The sequence below is a fragment of the Apodemus sylvaticus genome, chromosome 12 (assembly GCF_947179515.1).
Source record: "Apodemus sylvaticus chromosome 12, mApoSyl1.1, whole genome shotgun sequence".
NCBI lineage: Eukaryota > Metazoa > Chordata > Mammalia > Rodentia > Muridae > Apodemus > Apodemus sylvaticus.
Window position 1 is genome coordinate 77,881,957 of NC_067483.1, and position 20,707 is coordinate 77,902,663.

Here is a 20,707-nt window from a genome sequence, read left to right on the forward strand (position 1 = left end):
ACAGAAAAAATGTAAGAAAAATCAAATCTAACAGATATCTGAAACTTAGGAAAATTTTTAATGAGAAATATAGGAAGAGAGAAAGAGACTTCAGAAGACTGAAGCAGAGGACAAAATTTCACAGTGATCTGAGAATGTTTTTCAAAATAAATAAATAAATAAATAAAAAGATCTGAAACTTCATTATTAAAAAGCTATGAATCTAGCTATACGGCTGGATGTGGACCTCAGTGGTACAGCCTTGCCTAACCTGTCCAAGGGCCTAAATTTAATCTCCAGTGTGAGAAAGGGAAGCATGTGGTACACCTGGGTAGCACCTAGAACAACTATATCAAGGTATTCTCTAGTATTGAGAGTGATGGTACACACCTGTAATTCCAGCACTTGAGAAGATCAGGAGCTCCAGGCTAGCCTTGGCTACATAGCAAATTGAGATCATCCTGAGCTACACGAGACTTTGTTTCAAAACAAAAAGAAAAATCACTGGTTAAATTAATGCACTTTAGAGACCACCCTATAGGCACCTTTTTGTTTCTTTTCAAAGTACATGAATCATAAGGAAAAGTTAGGTCAACCTACAGCAACTAAAGAAAAAGAAACACTGAAGAAAACGTAAACTAAAGACTTTATTTCCAGTAGTGTGACCATAATTTTTGGCTACTTTATTGGCTTCTTATATCTACCACCCTTCTCCACCCCAGTCCCCTCCAAATCCCCAACACTAGGCAGGCAAGAAAGAAGGTCAAAGAGGAAGTGGAGCATAGACCTCTTTAAACTACTTCCAGCTGATTAGGGGCATGGAGTTCCTTGGGGCAAGTCCAATCATCGTGAGGATATCTGCAACCAGCTACCAGCAACCAAAGCAGCAGCAGGCACCAGCAGCAGAGCCTCTTGCCGCTCAGGGCTCTGGCATTTTTATATCCTCTCAAGAGGACAGAGAATTCCGTATGTAAACTGTCTTCAGCTGGCAGAATCATGCCCCTGCCAGAGCATGAGACAAATCACAGTCAGCTGCTGTGGACAAACTGAGCAGTCTCCTACCGCACACCTGGGTTTTAAACAAAAACAGTCACAAAACATAACTGTGTCTTTAAACCAAACTTCTCACTACACAGTAGTTTTGACCTTTCACAGACAAAAGCTTAATGAGATGCAGAAAAATAAAAGGATTATTAGCCCCATGAGCCCTTCTTATGGATACCAGAGAAGAACTTTACATGCGCAAAATGACTGCACACAGACCCAAGTTTCAGTAGTATTAAGTATGTAATTGCTGAAGAATTAAATGAAGGTTAAAAAGGAGATTTTTTTAAAAAAAAATATATATAGTCCTGGGCAATGCTGGGCAAGTGCTGTACCATCACAGCTGATCATAAAGTCAGTGGCTTAAAACATTAAAAATTGATTCTTTCTCCATTCGAGAGGTCAAAAATCCAAAGCCAATTTTACCTGACTGATCAAAAGATTCTGGCAGGCTGCACTATCTGAAGGTGTTCTCGGGAGGGTCCATTCCTTTCCTCTCCCCCTGAAACTTGTAACAGAACCACCCCAACCTCCGTCTCCATGGTTACACCCCTCTCTGTGTATACTCTCCCTCGCCTTCCTTTTGAGGACAACTATGATTTATTTAAGGCCCACCCAGATAACAAGGAACAGCCTCCTTTTCCCAAGAGCCTCAAAATAATCATGGATGCAAAGTCGTCTGTGCAGAGTGACAGTCACAGGTCCCAGGGGTTGAAGAGTGGGGATTTTTTAAAGGGCCGCTCCCTAGCCTGCCCCTCATAACTGCAAAACTTGCCAACTTCCTATTACTGTAACACATTCCTGAGATAAAACTTTTCTCTTCATCAACAAGTATTCGGCTCACAGTCTTGGATGTTCCCTTTGCAGTAATTTGACCTTGCCACTTTGGGACCTGGAGTGACGACTACCACAGCCAAAGCGAGGAAGGCTGAGTCCTCCCCTCAGCTTCAGGATATGAAAACAGGCCGAAGAACTCAGAGCCCTAGAGGCCCTCCAAAGGCCCTTCTCCAACGACTGAACACCTCCCACTAGGCCCTACTTATTTATTTACTTACTTTTTGGGTTTATTATGCTTATCTCTGAGTATGTATGTGTCTGTGTGAATGGGTGCCACGTGTGTGCAGTCCCTTCAGAGGCCAGAAGAGGGTGTCATATCTCTGGAGCTAGAGTTACAGGTGATTGTGAGCCGTGCAACATGGGTGATGGGTATTGAACTCCAAGTCCTCTGCAAGAGCAGTGTATGCTCTTAATAACAGAAACATCTCTCTAATATCAAGTAGCCTGAGCTAGCCTGATACTCACTATGTAGTGTAGGATAACCTTGAACCCTGGATCCTTCTGCCTTTGCTCCCCAAGGGTTAGAATTAGTTGTGGGACACAACCAAATGAGGTCCCCTTTCTTAAAGGTTTTACAACCTCCATTGATGCCTCTTTTTAAAGGTTTTACAACCTCCACTGATGAGGTCTCCACATGTTGGGTGTCTTCCTCCATCGCCCACTACTTTACTTTTTGGTAGAGAGTCTCTCTCTGAACCTGCAGCTCACTATTTCAGCCAGATCACCTGGCCAGCAAATTCCAAGGATTCTCCGCCTCCCTGGCATCTGGCTCTTAGATGGATCAAACTCTGGTCCTCAAGCTCATACAGTGGGTGCCTTACCAACCGAGCCATCTCCCCAGCCAGACTGTTTGCATAGTGGGTTTTATGGGGTCATTCCTTGGCTAACCTACAGCAGACCCCAGGAGTAATCTCTTTTATTTTTGTTACTTTTTAACTACTTGTACATGTAAGTAAGAGTGCGGCTCAGTGCCAAGATGCACATTAGACTCACAGAATCAAGATGAGAGTTGCAGGTCCCCCAGATTGTGGAGTTATAGCCAATGTTGGTGCCAGGGACCAAACTCAAGTCCTCTACATGAGCAGTATCTACTCTTACCCACTGAGCCATCTCTCCAATCGCTCTCCTCGCCTTTTATTTTTAATGGCACTAGAGAGTGAGCCTGGAGCTTCACACTTGCTAAGTAAGCACTCTGCCAGTGAACGGCGCGCCATATGCCAAGTCGGTTATTTACTTATTTCTCTTTTTTGAGACCGAGTCCCCCTAAATTGCCCAGGCTGCCCTTGAACTTGCCATGTTCTTATTTCAGCCTCCAGATTTGCTGGGATTCCAGACCCTCATGCTCCGCGATACTCAGCACACAATCACCTTTTAAACGGCAGACTAAAGACGGCACTTGCAAAAGAAAAGTCTTCAGACGTTTCAGTAATCATAGCCGGTACTGATATTATTAGTACAATCAGTCTGAGAGTGCTAATCACGCATTACAGAATAAAACACACGAGTAATTGTGGGATGTTCAACTGTTGCTTCCTTCTATGTGCAGGAACACTAGAATTCTTGGAGTGGAAGAAAGAACCAGTTAAGTAGGAAAGAATATCAAATTTCTAGATTCAAATTCTATCTGGAAATACCAGGGTGGCCTAACTAAAGCCCTTCTTAGCATACTACCCTTCTATATAATTTCCCAGCTCTGTCTTTGAAAACTGACCTCTACCCCTGCCATCACAGGATTCAGTAGAAACGGGCAGCCCTGGTGCCCAGGATGGCACTTCTGTACCACTGTTGAACAAGATAAGACATCTTCCTAGAGAAATGGGTGGCCCCAGGGTTGAGGCAAAACCATGTACGAAGTCTAAAGGAATAAAAGGAAGGAGAACAAGAGAGAACAGGCAACATGGAGAAGGAGAAAGAGAAACTCCCCACACCCAGAAGACAAATCAGCTCCTAGACTATGTACTTACAAATGCCAATAAAGGCATGAGAAAGGGCTCACACTGGGTTCCCAACATTAAGGGGAGACCAAAAAAAAAAAAAAAAAAGGAAAGCAGGCATTATCCCAAGGGAAAAGGAAGCATCACTCAACCCTGCACAACAGGCACAGACCAGACAGGGAGGGTTGGATCTCCAGAGACTGAAGCAGGAGGATCACACATTCAAGGCCAGCCTGCATGGTATACATTGTGAGACATCAATCAATCGATCAATAACATGTTTTTAAAAGGTAATCGCTGGCAGTATCTAATCAAAACTGCAGAAGAGAGCTTTGACCTAGAGACTTTGAAGACTGATTCCAGCAAGGAAAGTGCCTATGCAATGTACACACCAAGCCTCCCTGGCCTGCTGCCATCAGACATTCTCAAAAATGTCTCATCCCCCTCCTGCCACTACCCCCATACCTGCAGGGAGATAAGGGCTGGTTTCATATCCACTGAGTATATCCAGTATCTCATTCAATTATGCATCCCGTTGTAAATTCATAAAAAGGGCACTCTGGACTAATAAATCAGGTTTGACAACCTGAATAACTCAGATCTGCCCATAAATGCCCCTATTCTGTGTGCATGCACACCAACAGCTATCTGGATGCATTCTGCAATCACCCTGGAACCTTTTAAAAACTATAATGTGGGCCCCACCCCCAAGCTAAGCAGGAAATAAGAAGCCACGGGTGTAAGGGGACTATACTTTGTAAGGTCTTTGTATACTTTGGATGGTCATAAGGTTCAGTTAGACTGCAAACATTGTCATCCAAAATTCTGTTTCTGGAGCAACAAGGTTACGGGCAAGACTTTTGAACTGTGGACCACAGGTGCCATAATTTAAGGTCAAGACCTTGCCCCTGGGGCAAACACACATTGGCCTCTTTTTGCTTGAACTTGTCAGTATTCAAGATCCCAGCTCCACCTTTTTTTTTTTTTTTTACTTTTACTTTCTGTGGAATTTGACCATATAGAGTTCTGTTGCTTTACAAAATTCCCCTTAGACTCTAATAGGACAAAACTAAAGACTGTGAACCACTCAAGAACACACACACACATTCACACACATACACACTCTCATGGGAGCGCACAATAAGAAGCAATAAAAGGTATAACTATTTGAGAATGTGTATTTAATGATATAACTATTTAAGCTATGTAGAGAATCCATTCTGCCTGCAGGTACTTCCATTGGAGCCACGTGTGGACCAAGAGCCAGAGGAAGAAACACGACATCTTCCTCCACTCTCTTGATCACTAAGGGCACTTTACACAGCCCCAGAACCCATGCTGTGAGCACAGTGCAGCCTTGCTAGGCTCTGTCTGTTCACTCTAATTGATTTGTCAACCAATATGTGAGCTTGAAGTTATGGGGATGTCACTTGGCCAGGGCCTGGGGGAATGATCTGCAGAGAACTCAGGAGGAATAAGGAGAGGCCCAGAGAGATGGGGTTGGGAGGGGCTTAGAGCCTCGCTCTGAGACTAGCTCTCCTCCATTATTTACAGATGAGGGGACTGGGGACAAAGAGGTAGAAGAGACTTATTCAAGGCTGCCTATGCAACAAGAGGTATAATGGGCTCTGCAGCCAACTCAGATGGCTTCCATGATGCCTCCACTCCAGACCTCAGCCCCAGCTCCCTGCCAAGAGTTCTTATTAAGGAAGGAAAATGTAAACTAGGCTAGGGACTCAGGAACACTGCAGCCTTCCCAACTGACACATCTGAGGCAGGAGACTCTTCCCTTAGAAGAGGTGAGTCAGTAGCCTCAAGTGTGTGCTTCAGGCATATTTTTAACGAAAAGCAATTTCCAGCTAGGACTGGAGAGGGGAAGTAAGGAATCGGGAAGAGGCATCACTGTCACAAGATGCCTGACACCTTTAAGGATACCCGTTTCACTCTGAAAAGGCAAGATCCTTACGGAACCTCAGCCAACACTATGTGTCTTTGCACCTGCTACAGGCTGGTGCTCTAGGAAGCACGAAGGTGGAACCACGGCTATGGACCTGTGCAACACAAGTACATAAAGAAATCTAAGAGTAGAAATCAAGTGCTGTAATAGCAGCAGACGGAGCAAAGAGAGATACCAGGATTTGACAGGCTAAGTAAACCTCTCCATGGAGTTGGGATACTCATCATCATCTTGAGCCTCCAACGACGAGGCTGGCTTCAGATCACAAACTAAGTCACCTTTTCAGGGAAAGCGACAGCCTCGCCATAAAGAGCCTCACTGCCTTGCCAAGGGAAAGCCTGAGTGCAGAAGTCAAACATCCCTTCCTCTCCAGAAACCATTTTTTTGTTGTTTTGTTTTTTGGTTTTTTGAGACAGGGTTTCTCTGTATAGCCTGGCTGTCCTGGAACTCACTCTGTAGACCAGGCTGGCCTCAAACTCAGAAATCTACCTGCCTCTGCCTCCCAAGTGCTGGGATTACAGGCGTGCGCCACCACCCAGGCTTCCAGAAACCATGTTTATAAACCAAATTCAATTCGCATTAGATGATAACTGGGTTAGGCTCGGGAGACAGAATTATTACACTGCAAACGAGCCATGCTAGGTAGCTGTAGAGATGGCTCAGTGCTTAAGATAACCACTCAGCTGAGCATAACACACACTTTTGATACCAGCACTTTAATCCCAGAGGCAGAGGCAGGCAGATCTCTTGAGTGCAAGGCCAGCCTGGTCTACAGAATGAATCCCGGGACAGCCAGAGCTACATAGAAAAACCCTGTCTCAGAAAACAACAACAAAAGAACACTGACTGCCCTTCCAGAGGGCCCAGGTTATATTTCAAGCACTACACAGTAGCTCACAACTAAGGAACCAATGCTCTGTTCTGGATCCCACAAGTACCAGGTATGCACAAACGTGTAACACCCACACACATAGACTACAACAGCCATGCTGAGGATCCCACTCCTGACAAGGGTACCCAAGAAAACATGCTGAGAAAGGAATTCATAGACATTCGATGATACCACGTCCATTCAGTCTTCGGCCCATTCAACAGCATGTCTTTAGTACATCAAGCACCGTGCCTTCCCAGGTACGGTAGGGTACAAAGGCAAAAACAACTGCTGTAGTTAAAAGTTGAGTTCCAGCAAGGCAGTTCAGCAGGCAAAGTCACAGAAGCCTGATAACTAAGCCCAATGCCCAGATAACATGTCAAAGTGAAAGGAAGAAAAGACACCTCCACAATGCTGTCCTCCTCATTCAAAGAACCAAAAAAGTCTCAGCACAAATATGGAAGGATAAAACAGATGTCAATCTCAAGGTCACATCGCAAGGAAGGTGTCTTAGTCAGGGTTTCTAGTCCTGCACAAACATCATGACCAAGAAGCAAGTTGGGGAGGAAAGGGTTTATTGAGCTTACACTTCCACACTGCTGTTCATCACAAAAGGAAGTCAGGACTGGAACTCAAGCAGGTCAGGAAGCAGGAGCTGATGCAGAGGCCATGGAGGGATGTTTCTTACTGACTTGCTTCCCCTGGCTTGCTCAGCTTGCTCTCTTATAGAACCCAAGAGCACCAGCCCAAAGGTGGCACCACCCACAAGGGGCCCTCCCCCCTTGATCACTAATTGAGAAAATGCCCACAGCTGGATCTCATGGAGGTATTTCCTCACCTGAAGCTCCTTTCTCTGTGATAAATCCAGCCTGGGTCAAGTTGACACACAAAACCAGCCAGTACAGAAGGTCACAAGGAAATTCCTCACCCGTTATGAAAATGCTTAAAACAAATGAAAAATACAAAGTGGCAGCAAACACAAATCAACAAATAAAAGACGAAAGTCACAATGCTCCAGGATAGCCCCATCCTCGAATTAAAATCTCTAGGATTACTCAGTTGTATTAGTCAGCTTTCTGTCAATGTTACAAAATACCTGAGATAATCAACTGTTTAAGAAAGAAAGAAAGAAAGAAAGAAAGAAAGAAAGAAAGAAAGAAAGAAAGAAAGAAAGAAAGAAAGAAAGAAAGACTTTTTCTTGACTCTCGGTTTCAGAGGTTTTGATTGGAGACGGATAAAGATACATCTGGGTTCCATACTGTCGAAAGGAATCTGCACACGTGTGCTGTTATTAACTTAGCACATACACAGTGACAGTCGCTTCTTTGTTCTGACTCTCCAGTAAAGAGGCACTGGAGGAGTACAGGATCGATACCCACAAGCACTCACTAGACGAGTGACCCCAAAGCACCTGAGCCCAAATATGCAGGAAATGACAAACAGGTACCAAGATGATAAAAGAGACAAAGACATCACAAGTCTTAAAGCCGTTGCTGGCCCCTGAGTGGGAGGGGCTTTGGAATGACTGCCTTGGTCCAGGTCCCTGGAAAGCCAGCCAACTGGAGGCAGGATGTGAAGGCCTGGTGTGACAGTTTGTACATGCTCTGCCCATGCACTATTAGGAGGTGTGGCCCTGTTGGAGTAGGTGTGTCACTGTGGGTGTGGGCTCTAAGACCCTCATCCTAGCAGCCTTCAGATGAAGACGTAGAACCCTCAGCTCCTCCTCAACCATACCTGCCTGGACGCTGCCATGCTCCTGTCTCGGTTGATAATGGACGGAACCTCTGAGCCTGTAAGCCAGCCCCAATTAAATGTTGTCCTTTATAAGACTTGTCTTGGTCATGGTGTCTGTTCACAGCAGTAAAACCCTAACAAAGACATGGGGTCTCCCAGGGTGTTAAGTTGCCACCTTCACAGACAAAAGCACAACTTAAGATGTGTTCCTGCCTCTGCTGCCCTCTGGCATTTGCAGGACAGGCACCCAACGGTCTTCATTCCAGTCACAGCTTCAGTCCACGGTCCACGGGCCTGAACCGGCTCAGGGTCTCCACTGGCACAGTAACAGCACATGGGAGCATGTGGCACAGGAGGGCTTCTCACCCCATCCAGGCAGAAAGAGACCAGGAGAAAGGAGCCTGGGTTTCTGTATCATCTTCAAGGACGCTTTCCCAGTAATCTTTCTTCTAGTAGACCCCACTCCCAAGAGGGCTCACAACCTCTCCATAGTGCCTTTAACACATGGTCCTTTTGAGGACCCGAAGCCCAAACTAGAGCACCAGCCACTGGTAGTTTTTCTCGTTTTATTTCACTGCCCAGATTTCCAATCAGCAGGATGTCTGAGAGACAACCTTCTAACGCCAGGGCTCACTCGATCAGAATAACCTAGAAAACTTCAAACAGTCACCCATGCTACTTCTGCCAACCTGGGCGTGGAGGCTTTATTCTTTCCTTTCTAATCTCAGATTGTTCTGCTGTAGGCCAACGATTGAGAACAGCTGCCTGTTGATCCCGGGCTAACAGAAATCAGCATGCTCTCAATTCACTGCGTGTCGATGGGAAGTGCGCTCTTCCCGGCCAATGCAGCTCTACTGTGAGGAGTCTGTCATTCGAGCTAGTCATCCCCCACACCCACGGTGGTGGCTTCCAGAAGAAGTCGGGGTAGGGCCTGGGGAGATGGTTTAGCAGGTAAAGGTGACTGCAGCACTAGCCCGCAGACGGGAAGCTGATTCCCAGAACTGACATACAAACACAGACTTGGCGGCACACATTTATAATCCCAGCCTTCCTACGCAGAGATGAGGGGTGGAGACAAGAAGAATCAGCCGGAAGCTCATGGCTAATTCACTGAGGAGACTGCTCAAGTAGCAGAAAGGAGACTGACCTGCCTCAGCCGGGCACAAGGCGAGAACCAACTCCCCCAAATTATTATCTGAAGCATATGCCTGTGTGTGTCAAGTGCAAGTGAATGTGCACACCCATACATGTGCACATGCACACACACACACACACCTAATTAATTTTATCAGTAAGACTGAGTAGGCATAGCCATTGCCCTCCGTTCTCAGATGACACCCAAATCTTACCACAGAAAACCGACCGGGTTGCATGCAGGAAGGAGTATATGAGGACTTAGCATTCTGTGGGCACAGACCGCGCTAGACGCGCCTTCTCAAACAACTTTAAAGCCAGCTGCTCTGATGTTTAAAAGTAAACATGGTGCTGAGCATAAAAACCGAGAAGGGAAATGTAAGCACCGCAAGGTATTAATTAATCCCATGCTGCAGGATTCCTTGTGCTTAGATTAGCTCCGCTTAAAGAAATATTTACCCAAGAAACTCAAAGGCAAGTGAAGACAGACAGCACGCCATTCTTAAGATGCTGTGATTTTTAATCCTAACAGGGGTTAAAAGGCTGGAACAAATGTGACGAGGGCTTACACCAGAACCTAGTTAACCCTTCCCCGCCCCCTTCCAAGGAAGCTGACAGCTATTTTAAGCCCACGCAGAGTCTCGCTGTCTGAGTTGCAACTTGAGAAATCAGAGTAATTCTGCAGCTAGACTTATTTTTTAAAAGCAGGCATGTATAATAAAGATAATACATTACCAAACCTCACAGTTAGAGAAGACAAGTGTGTGCGGCCACTGTGTGGACTAAGCCATGCACAGACCAATCAGATGAAACAAACTGCAAGCTGTAGAACTTAATGAAAACAGCAGTCCACTCTGTACCCTGTGCTAGGCATTTGCAGGGACAGGTCCCTTCCCCCCCTCCCAGCCTCCTTACGGGGCACACGAACATGGAACCTCCCTTCCAGAAGAAATACGTTAAGGAATTCATACAAGGTCACATAGCAAGTAAGGGACAGAGCTAGGGTTCAAAGCCAACCACAGCTCTAGCTCCTAAACCTAAGCTAGGCACTCTTGACAACCAAATTTATATAGCATAAAATAATAAAGTAAGCCAAGAGTGGTAGCACATGCCTTTAATCCCAGCACTTGCGATGCGAGGCAGAGGCAGGCAGGACACTGAGTTCAAGGCCAGCCTGGTCTACAAAGTTCCTGAGTTCCAGGATAGCCAGAGTCACATAGAGAAGCAATGTCTCAGAAAACAGAGAAGAGAAGAGAAGAGAAGAGAAGAGAAGAGAAGAGAAGAGAAGAGAAGAGAAGAGAAGAGAGGAAAAAAGAAAAAGAAAAGAAAAAAGAAAAGAAAGAAAAAAGAAAAAGAAAAATTTAAGTAAAAAAAGACAGTAAATGGGAGTGGGGGATGCATTCATTAAAGAAAACATAAAGAACACTTAGTAAATGATAACTACCTATTCCTGAAATTAAACATCTGTTTTAATTCAAACTCTAATTCCCCACTGCACATCAATCATAGGGTTGTTTTTTTTTTTTCATTCTGGAAAAAATAAAAGCTTACTGAGAAGTGGCACCGTGAAAAGTGAGATGAGAACAATACTAGACACCATGACACAGAGTGCCTCAAGCCACTGGGGACCAAGAACTGAAGGAGGAGCAGTCGGGAAGAGGCTGGCACCAACATGGCATCTCCCACTGAGGGGTGGCCAGGGAGGACCCTGGCAGGCCTCACAGGGAACAGCTAAGAAATTGCATGTATGCATTCATTCACATTTATGCACACAAGACATTATATTCATGTCTGTGGAGGACACAGGGGACAAAAGGAATGCAGACCCAAAGACCCTGTGGAGACTGAAATGGGGCCAGGACACACAGCCCTCACTGTAGGCATGGGTCCTGAACGTGAGAGGGAGAGAGAGAAGGGGGGGAGGGAGAGGGAGAGGGAGAGACAGACAGACAGACAGACTTATTCACCACTTCCTCTCCCTTTGGATGAAGTGTGACCAGTTCCGCCAAGCCCCCTCCATAGTGACTGACCTCCCGGAACTGTGAGCCAGGACAAAACCTTTCTCCTTTGAGTTGTTTTTGTCAAAGTTTCCATCACAGCAACAGGAAAAAAAACTAAGACAAGGTCAGAGCCAAAAAAACCATATGTATTATATATTTAAATTTATCAAATGTCCAGAATAGGAAAATCTAGAAACAGAACCTAGAATACCAATGGCTTAGGACTGAAGACAGGGATCCCTTTGCAATGGTGGAAATGTCCTAAAATGGACTGCAGCAATGGATGTTTGTGAATATACAAAAAAAAAAAAAAAACCTACTGAATTGTACATTTTAAATCCATGGATTATATGTACATGAATCATATCCAGTAAAGCTACTAGAAAGAAGGTGGGCTTGGAAGATAGCTCGGACAGTAAAGTGCTTGCTGCAAGTATGAGGAACTGAGTCAGGATCAACCAATGTCCGTATTAAAAAATCAGGAACAGCAGCACACATCTGGATTCTAGCCCTCGGGAACAGGCACAGGCAGATCCCTGTAGCTCGCTGGCCAGCAAGTCTCTTTAAACCATTGAACTCGAAATTCAGCAGGGCATCCTGTCTCAAGCAATAAGGAGGCTGGAGAGCTAGCTCTCCGGGTGAGAACACCTACTGCTCTTGCAGAGGACCCAAGTTCAGTTCCCAGCACCTATACCAGATGCTTCACAACTGTCTGTAACTCTAGTTCCAGGAGATCACCGTTCTCTGGCCTCTGCAGCCGGTATCTGCTGCATATATCCATACACAGGACAGCAACCTGGTCTCCATATGCACACAAATATATACACTGCAAAGGAAAGGAAAGGGAAAAGGAAAGGAACAGGGAAGAGTGAAGTTCTACACACACACCAAAAGGAAGAAGAAATGTATCAGAAATCAAGTTCTCAGTGTAGGACAAGAAAAAGGCAGCATGTGTCTTGGGCATAAGGATAAGGACAGCTAACAGGTCTCCAAGAAGCTACAGGCAGCACCCAGGTGACAAGTGTGAAGAGCTCATGGGTAATTATAGCCAGCAGCAGCACTGAATGTTCCTGTGCTTTGAAGCACCATTATGAATAAGCAACACTAAACATTAAGTTGAGCCTAATTAGAGTCCTATATATAGGTGACAGGCCATCATTACACATGGCTTGCATGATTTTGGCCACTAAAAAGGTCTAAGATATTTGAGGCAAATGAACTAGAACCAAATGTCATTAAATCATAAAATGCAAAACTAAGGTAGAAATAGATTTGTCCATCAGGACACTCTGGCCCATCTTTTATGAGAATGACAAAGCTCTTTGCATCGGTAGGATCTCTCACCCCCACATGCAATTTTGCAACTTGACACTGACACCCCCTCATTAAGAAGTGGGGCTTGGGAAACTAGGGAGAGAGCTCAGCCGGTAAAGTGTTTGCCACATAAACATAAAGTCTTCCGTTTAGCCCCCAGGACCCATATAAAAAAGACATGAACGGTGGTGATACATGCTTGTAATCCCAGTGGTGAGCGGCAGAGACAGAAGGATTGCCCATGAGTCAGCTTGGCCTACTGGCTGACTCCAAAGTACGAGGTGGAGAGCTAGAGAGGTGGCTCGGCTATTAAGAGCAGAAGTTCTCTGCAAGATAATTCCAATTCAGTTCCCAGCACCCACATGACAGCTGTCTATAATTCTAGAGGATTCATGCCCTCTTCTGGCCTCTGCTGACACTACATATATATGGTTCATAGACACAAGTGCAAGCGCACACATGCGCACACACACGCGCGCGCACACACACACACACAGAGTACTCTAGGTTGACCCCTGGTCTCCACATGCATGTGTACATACAAATATATGTATTCACATTCACACACTCAAACACATCAAAAGAAGCAGAGTACATTTCTCTACCCCTATAGTCAGTTATGATCAACAGAAGACAGCAGAAGAGATCCTGTAAAACTCACAGGTTCAAGGCTTAACAGTATCCTATCAAACAGAAGACCCACCGTGCTGTGAAGAACTATAAGACAGCTGTTAACTACAACAGTGACAGAGAGAACCAGCCATATAAGTAAAGCCTTCTAGGACTTTCCAGCCTGGTCATACATACATACATAAATAAATAAATAAATAAATAAATAAAAGGAACCCAGCAGAACTTTCATCACGTGTTCAGCTGAGCTAAGCCCTACCTGAATTCCCAGGTCATGGATCATTAGCAAAATACACAGCTGTTGTTCCTAGCCTGAGTCTTAAGGTTGTTTATTAGACAGCAACAGATAACTATATCCAGAGATAGGGGTAGTTCTGTTATCAAGTGGTTATGTACCTTGGGTCAAGACTTCCCCTCTGGTCCTCAGTTTCCATCCATAAAGCGAGTCTGCACTAGATAGCTAAAGCACCCTTCAAGTTTTGACAACCTGAGCCATAGTCCAGACAGTGTCTGCTAGGCATACAGAGGGAAAAACTATTTCAGGAGTAGGTAAGGCAGCCACAGAGCAGAGGTCAAATGCCCTGGAGGGTCCTGACCAAAGGAGACAGACGCTAGAATAATGCTAGAATAGTAAGTGATCAGTACGTAATGGTTTGGAAATGAAATATGTAGAGAAAATCTCTTGTGTACTGTTCAGAAGCTTCGCCTGTCAATAAAAAGTTCTTGGCCTATTAGTTTAGCCAGAAAATAGGAGGTGGGAGGCCCATCAGGGAGTGAGGATTCTGGGATAGTCACGCATGGAGGAGACTTCGCCATAACGAGGATATAGACAGTCTCATGAACCTGAGGTGAGCCACATGGCCGAAATAGGATAGAATAAAAGGGTTAAGTCATGAGCTAGTCAGGGAACAAGCCCAAGCATATGGCCTAGGCTATTATTCACAAATAATTGAATCTCAGAGTGATTTTTCGGGAACTTTGGATCAGGTGGAAAAGCCTGCAGTTACAGCAATGTTCCCCACAGGCTCATGTGTCGAACCCAGCTCATGGTGTTGTTTTAGGTGTTATTTCTCGAAGTGGGTGCTAGCTCGAGAAAGGAAATGAGGATATGCCTTTGAAAGTCGAACCTGGTCCCCAGTCTGCTCACCACCAGCTATCTCTGCTTCTGTTATGCCATGAGGTGGCTGACTTCCGCCACATGCTCCAACCATCCTGATGGGCAGTAAGGAGCACTCCACTGTGTGGAGCATTTGCTTCTGTGGGCAAACAAGCACCTGAGCGCTGCCATCTTGCTGGCTGTATGTCAGGTATGTGAGTGATCCTGCAGGGTTAAGGTTCCCCTCTGCCACCAGGACCAGCAACTAGAACCATGGACTGAACCGTCTGAATCCATGAGCTAAAATAAACCTTTCCTTCTTGAAGGTGCATGCATTGGGTATTCCACCACAATGACCCGAGCCTGACTGATGTAAAATAGTGTTCATTATCTGATGCTTACAAGCTCTGTGAGTCTCATCTCTAAGTTTCCACCTGAGGAACAGACAACACTCGGTGTAACTATTTGTACAAAAAGTCTTTGGGATTAGTGCTTCACAATACAATAATCAGTGCCATGCAACTAAGACGTTTAAGAAATTACCAAATATATAAGCATTTGGAGGATGTAAGAGTCCAAAAGCTAGCTTTGTCAACTCAGCTGCAGGGACCCTGGCAGAAACCTATAGGTCATATAAAACAGACATATGGTGACATGCCTGGTTTTAAAAAAAAAAAAAAAAGTAGAAAGACTCAAGTTAGGCTTTGCAGATAAAAGCATATAATTTGAGCTTCATTGTGATACGATTTGGGGTGGGGTACATAGGAGAAGCCAGGGTCTCAGGTACCCAGATCCTCCTTCCTGCACTTCCTGGGTACTGCAGGCATGCACCACCACACCTAGACCAGTGGTGTTGAGGATGTGACCCGGGACTTCCTGCATGGTAGGTAAGCACTCTACGGATGGATACCGGAAGGTATGTGTATTTAAGTACACGGAAGTTCAGCCAGGGACATGCCTTCCCAAGTAACCCTAAATCTTTATGTCTCTGTGGAACTCTGAAAAACTAGAGGCATACATCCATGGAATCTCTCCATCCAGAGTTGCTTCTGAAAAGGTGCCAACCCTTGGAAGAGGAAGCCTTGGGCTCCTTTCCCAAGGAACCTAGGGAGGTAACAGTGCATTTGCATTTTCCAGTCTGTGCTTTTCCAAAACAAGGAGCAAGTGCCTTGTGACTTTAACCCTGAAATCCCCATGATGGCTCATTCCTAGGGACAGGCTCTGCTCAGCAGAGGTGGAATCTAGCTACAGAGGTGCTTACTGGTACGCCCAAGGTCAGGAGTGAGAGGCACACAAAGAGATGATCTTCTCTTTCTACCTTTGTGCAGATCTTGGCTGACATGGTATGCCAGAGTCCAGCATCAACTACAAAGAGCTAGAAGTCAGAACTCAGTCCATAAAGGCAGCCTGAGCCTACAGAAGCCCCACCTGCCCTTGGTCCTCTTCTTCTCTACTTCACACTTGTCAATGCTTAGCACCAGAGCTCCTCGCACCCCCCACACACACCCCCACCCCAAGTGTTTCAGATCTGTGTTGGGAACACAACTTAGACCAGCCATGACTCCTCCTCCTCTTATTGATCACCACTATCTGTGAATCCCGAGAGGCCCGAGAGTTACTATAGAAACTGCACCATGCAGCCCTCAGACATTTGCTCAGAAAAGAAACTACATGTTTAGTACTGGGGGGGAAAAGAGTGAGATCTAGGAAGTCGGAGCCAAAGCCTCAAGCTCAGTATTTCTTAAGGACTGCAAACAGCTTCGTTAGGTCACCTGAATACCCACTAAAACTACACATATCCCAGGAATATATCAAGCTACAATTGGGCATAGAGGAACTGGACTATTTTTGTCTAAAACTATTACTTGGTTCAGTGGGTGGTTGGTTTTCTCAGATAGGACTATGTGTCCAAGGCAAGCTACTAACTCATGGTAATCCCCCTGCCTCAGCATTCCAACTGCATATTATACTAAGAATTGGACTTTCCTTGCAATTTTTATGTGCACACATTAGATTTTTGACACCTATCTGCAACCAAATGCAGAGGCCTGTGGAAAAAAAGAATAAAAGATAAAGAAATAAAAATAAAAAACTTTAAATCTTACTAGTCTCCCCCCCCCCAGTTCTTTAAAAAAAGAAAGGGTGGGGGCACTGTTGAGGCTGGAGAGACAGCTCAGTGAGTGGCTAAGAGCACACACACACACACACACACACACACACACACACACACTACTCTTGCAGAGGATCTGAGTTCAGTTCCCAAAACCTACATCAAACAGCTCAGAAGCTCAGAGGTATCTGTTACTCCAGCTACAGGGAGATCCAAGGCCTCCGGACTCCAGGGGACCTTCATTCATATGCACATAACCACATATATGTGCACACGCACACACACACACAACGAACAATTTAAAATAATAAAAAAATGTTTTTACTAGAACACTGATGAACCAAGCAAGACAATGCCAATTTCTTAGTATATGCGTATCCAAGAAAATTAAATCTTAACCATAATAAAAACTTATTCTTTTAAAAAAAAAAAAAACCTGCTTACCAAATCCATAGGCCCAGACATACACGAGCCCAAATATCCTATCTCTTAGGCCAACCAGATGTATTCTGAGATGGAGACATGAGATAGGATCTTGGCTGACAGCTCCCCTCTGGTCCCAACTATACTCAGCCCTGCATTCCAAGGTAGAGTTTGATATCGATAGGGTGAAAAGGTAACTCTAGTTCTAGAAAATATGGCTGAGGAAAGTTGGGGCTTGGGGGAGTATGAGTCACCAATTCGTGCATCTATCTGCCTGAGAAGTGGGGAGGAAGCGTAAGACGGATGGCCTCTGGGCATCTGACTCGCCAAGGATGCTTTACAAATTGAAGGAAACCAGCACCCGAAGGCAGTTCTTGCACAATACGCTAACCTGCGGGTCTCTGTAGAAAAGAGAATGGAGCAAGTTTGCCTTCTTGTCAAAAGTCTTGTCAAAACCCAATCTATCCAGAGCTCGCTTAAATTTCACTCGGTAACTTACACACACACTGTGCATGCTTGCTGTCCCTGCACCTTTCTTTCCGTAAGTTATAGGTAGGACAGGGCACCAATCAGGAAAAGCACCATTCTGGGAAACTCCACTGCAGTCTCAGAAGCCAGAACTCCTTACCCAGAGAGGTGCCTCACAGTCAGCGAGTTGCCGGTCTTAAACACAACCACTGGTCCAGCGAGAAGGTTTCCACTCCACCCCTCCCCCCAGGGGTGGCTTTGGCCTTGGCCCTGCAAATTCCAGTCCTCTCGGCTAAATTCTTCATCAGCAACTGCTGAGAGTTAACAGGGCACCACAAAACTAGAAAACAGGTTTCACCCCACTACTACGCCAATGACTGGCACATGCTAAAGTGTCATTTAAAGCAGACATTCGGGAAGTAACTTTAACACCTACACCCAACTACTTGGAATGAATATATACCTATATACACGTGTGTGTGTGTGTGTGTGTGTGTGTGTGTGTGTGTGATTTTTTAAACTGGTCAGGAAACAGGCATTCTCCTTTTAAAAGATCTCCAGAATGCACCTCTCTCATGGGAGACCAGCAGGTAAAATAACACCAGCGCTTCCTTAAAGCTTTCTAAAGAGCCAGACGTGCAGGCTGCGCTGCTCAGCCTTCTCCGGGAAGTAACTCAATCCAGCCTTGGCGGGCAAGGATGGGGTGTCTGCAGGTAGGAGAAGGGGATGAGGCAGTACACCTCAAACTTTGCAGGTGCTCTTTTTTAGCTGTTCTGGGCAAGAGCTGAGAAAGGCCTAACCCACCTGCTCTGAGTCCAGGACCGCTGGCATCCCATTCCCCCGGACCTGCCCCCTCGGGGTACTGCCCTCCCAGTAGCCCCTCACCTTGGCCTCAAAAGAGATGCCGTGCTGGAAAGCGTCCTCGTTGTGCAAAGGGATCCGTAGGTCGTGCCCATCGTCCACAAGGTTGTACTTGGTTTTGCTGGGCATGGTGACCCGCGGCGGACCCGCTGCTCCAAGGGGGCGGCGGTGGTGGCGACGAGAAAGAGCTGGCGAGACCCTGTGCAGAGAACAGTGGGGCCGGGCGAGGCGGCGGCGAGGACCCGGGTCGTGAGGTGGGCAGCCTGGGTGCCAGGAGGTGGCGGGGGTGACCCGGGAGTGGAGCCTCTGGAGGGCCGAGCGGCAGGGGCGGCGCGGATGCGGCTGGCGCGAGCAGCTCGGTGGCCGCGCTCTGACTACGGGGAGGCGGCCAGGCGGCCGGGCAGGCGGGAGCGGGTGGAACGGAGCCCCGGACCGGGACGCCGAGCGAAGGGCGCACGGCCCGAAGCGTGGCTAGACCGGGAGCCCGATCCCGAGCTCGGCGCGCACGGCCCGGGACGAGGAAGAAAGGCAGCGGCGGCGGCGGTGGCGGCGGAGCAGGGTGCCTGTCACGGAGACGCCGGATCGGCTGCCAGCCCGCGGCTCCTCCTGCGGGGCGGGCCCGGGCCGACTCCTCCCGCGCGCCACAGCCCCGCCCGCCGCCGTCGGGTCCGCCCCGCGCCCCGCGCCCCGCGCCCCGCGCCCCGCGCGCCCAGCAGGTGAAAGTCCCTGCAGCGCCTAGCCGGGACCGGGGAACTTCGCCCTGGCCGGACCGCAGGACCGTGGCGATCCAGGCGCAGTCCGCTCAGCTAGTAGCGGTGAAACGACATCGCCTTGCAAGTGTTTGTTTGTTTTGTTTTGTTTTGTTTTGTTTCGGGAGCTGGAGAGAAGCGATGTTTATGGGGTTTTGTTTTCTCAAGAAGGCCGGAGATCTGTCCCAGATACCCTCGGTCTGGATTGCATTCATTCAGAGATCCCCACTTCTCCTCAGAATCCAGGCAAAAGCCAAATAAGAGGACTGTCTCCAGTGCTTTTTTTTTTTTTTTTTTTTTTTTTTTTTTGCCCCTTTGGGTGTGTGGCTTGCTTTTAGGGACTCAGCAGGGTTTCTTTGGGAAGAATTTAAATATTTAAAAGTCGTCAGCCTTTTACAATTGAGCAGGCTGCACTAGAGATAAGAAACTGCAGAATGTTCTTATGTCATTAAACTTTTTTAGCTGGCTGGTGATAAGAAAGAAAAGAGAGAAGAGGAAGGAAAAGAAGAGAAAAACGAAAAGTTTCCAAAATTCTGTGAGGCTTCTTTTTGGAAGGTGCCAAAGGAGGATTTGGAGACCTCTGTGTCTTGTGTAACAGTTTCCTTTGAGATTGAAACATTCTGTCCAGCATCCAGCAGGAAGGTCTTTAAGCAGGAAGGTAAACAACTCGAAGCAGCTTCAGGAAGTTCCTGAAGCTGACCAGATCCACAAGGCCCCTCCCTGCCAGAGTAAACAATAAAATCAGAGCATCTCAAGTAACTTGAAGCTGAGCTGCAAAAGCAGACTCTCAGAGGAGAGAGGCTGCAAAAACTCAGGCCAGACCTAGAAGCATCAAAAACCAACCAAGCTGCCAGGAAGAGGTTTAGATCAGAGTCACTTGAAAAGTACACTCTCCAACCTGTTGAGCTGCCTGTAGGCTCCGAACTCTCCTCCAGGTCCCGAGCTTTTGTGAGCTGTCACCTATATGGGGCTGGGCCTTGATGCAGCAATCTTTGAGTCATTTCTGATCCTATAATCCATGCTCTCACTGAAGGTCTTTGGGTTCCATATTTTCCTCATTCTCCTTCAAGTCTAGCTGGATTGCAAAGTTAAGTTTATGATTATGAATAAAAACTAAATAAGAAACATAAAAGAAACCTCTCACCCATTTTCCTGTAAGCAACCCTGGTAAAAACCCATTGGTTCAACCAAGTGGGACTTTGGTGATATCCATACTTTGGTCTGCAGTGAGTTTCCTATCTGGGATGAATAGATGTTTCTTTGTCTCCCCAGGAAAGATTTCTCACACAACATTCAGATACATAGTATCTGTAATCTACCTCTTCGTAGAACTCCAGACTCCCCAATAGTAGCTAGCCCAGCTAGTGTCAAATCTGAGATCCCGGGAGACAGAAATAATCAACTTTGGTTGCACAAATCTGTTGTGATTGCTGATATTGTTGGAAGGGACTCTGCTAGCCCACACATAGCAAACATGGCCCTGGCTGGTTTTGCCTTTCTTCATCATCGCCTTGCTAAAACCATTAGCTTACATTCCTAAAGCTAATCACCAAGCTCCATTCCCTT

General features: G+C 46.4%; 1 protein-coding gene across 4 annotated transcripts in view; it reads right to left on the reverse strand.

The window, feature by feature from the left end:
• LOC127697198 (carboxyl-terminal PDZ ligand of neuronal nitric oxide synthase protein) overlaps nt 1–18,983 on the reverse strand; it is a 294,753-nt gene extending 275,770 nt beyond the window's left edge. For all 4 annotated transcript variants that reach the window (XM_052200160.1, XM_052200159.1, XM_052200158.1 and 1 more), the window contains exon 1: nt 18,417–18,983. In XM_052200160.1, coding sequence (XP_052056120.1) covers nt 18,417–18,521 — 105 coding nt within the window. In that variant the 5' untranslated portion in view covers nt 18,522–18,983. The remainder of the gene's footprint in view (nt 1–18,416) is intronic.
• Nucleotides 18,984–20,707: the final 1,724 nt, after the last annotated feature.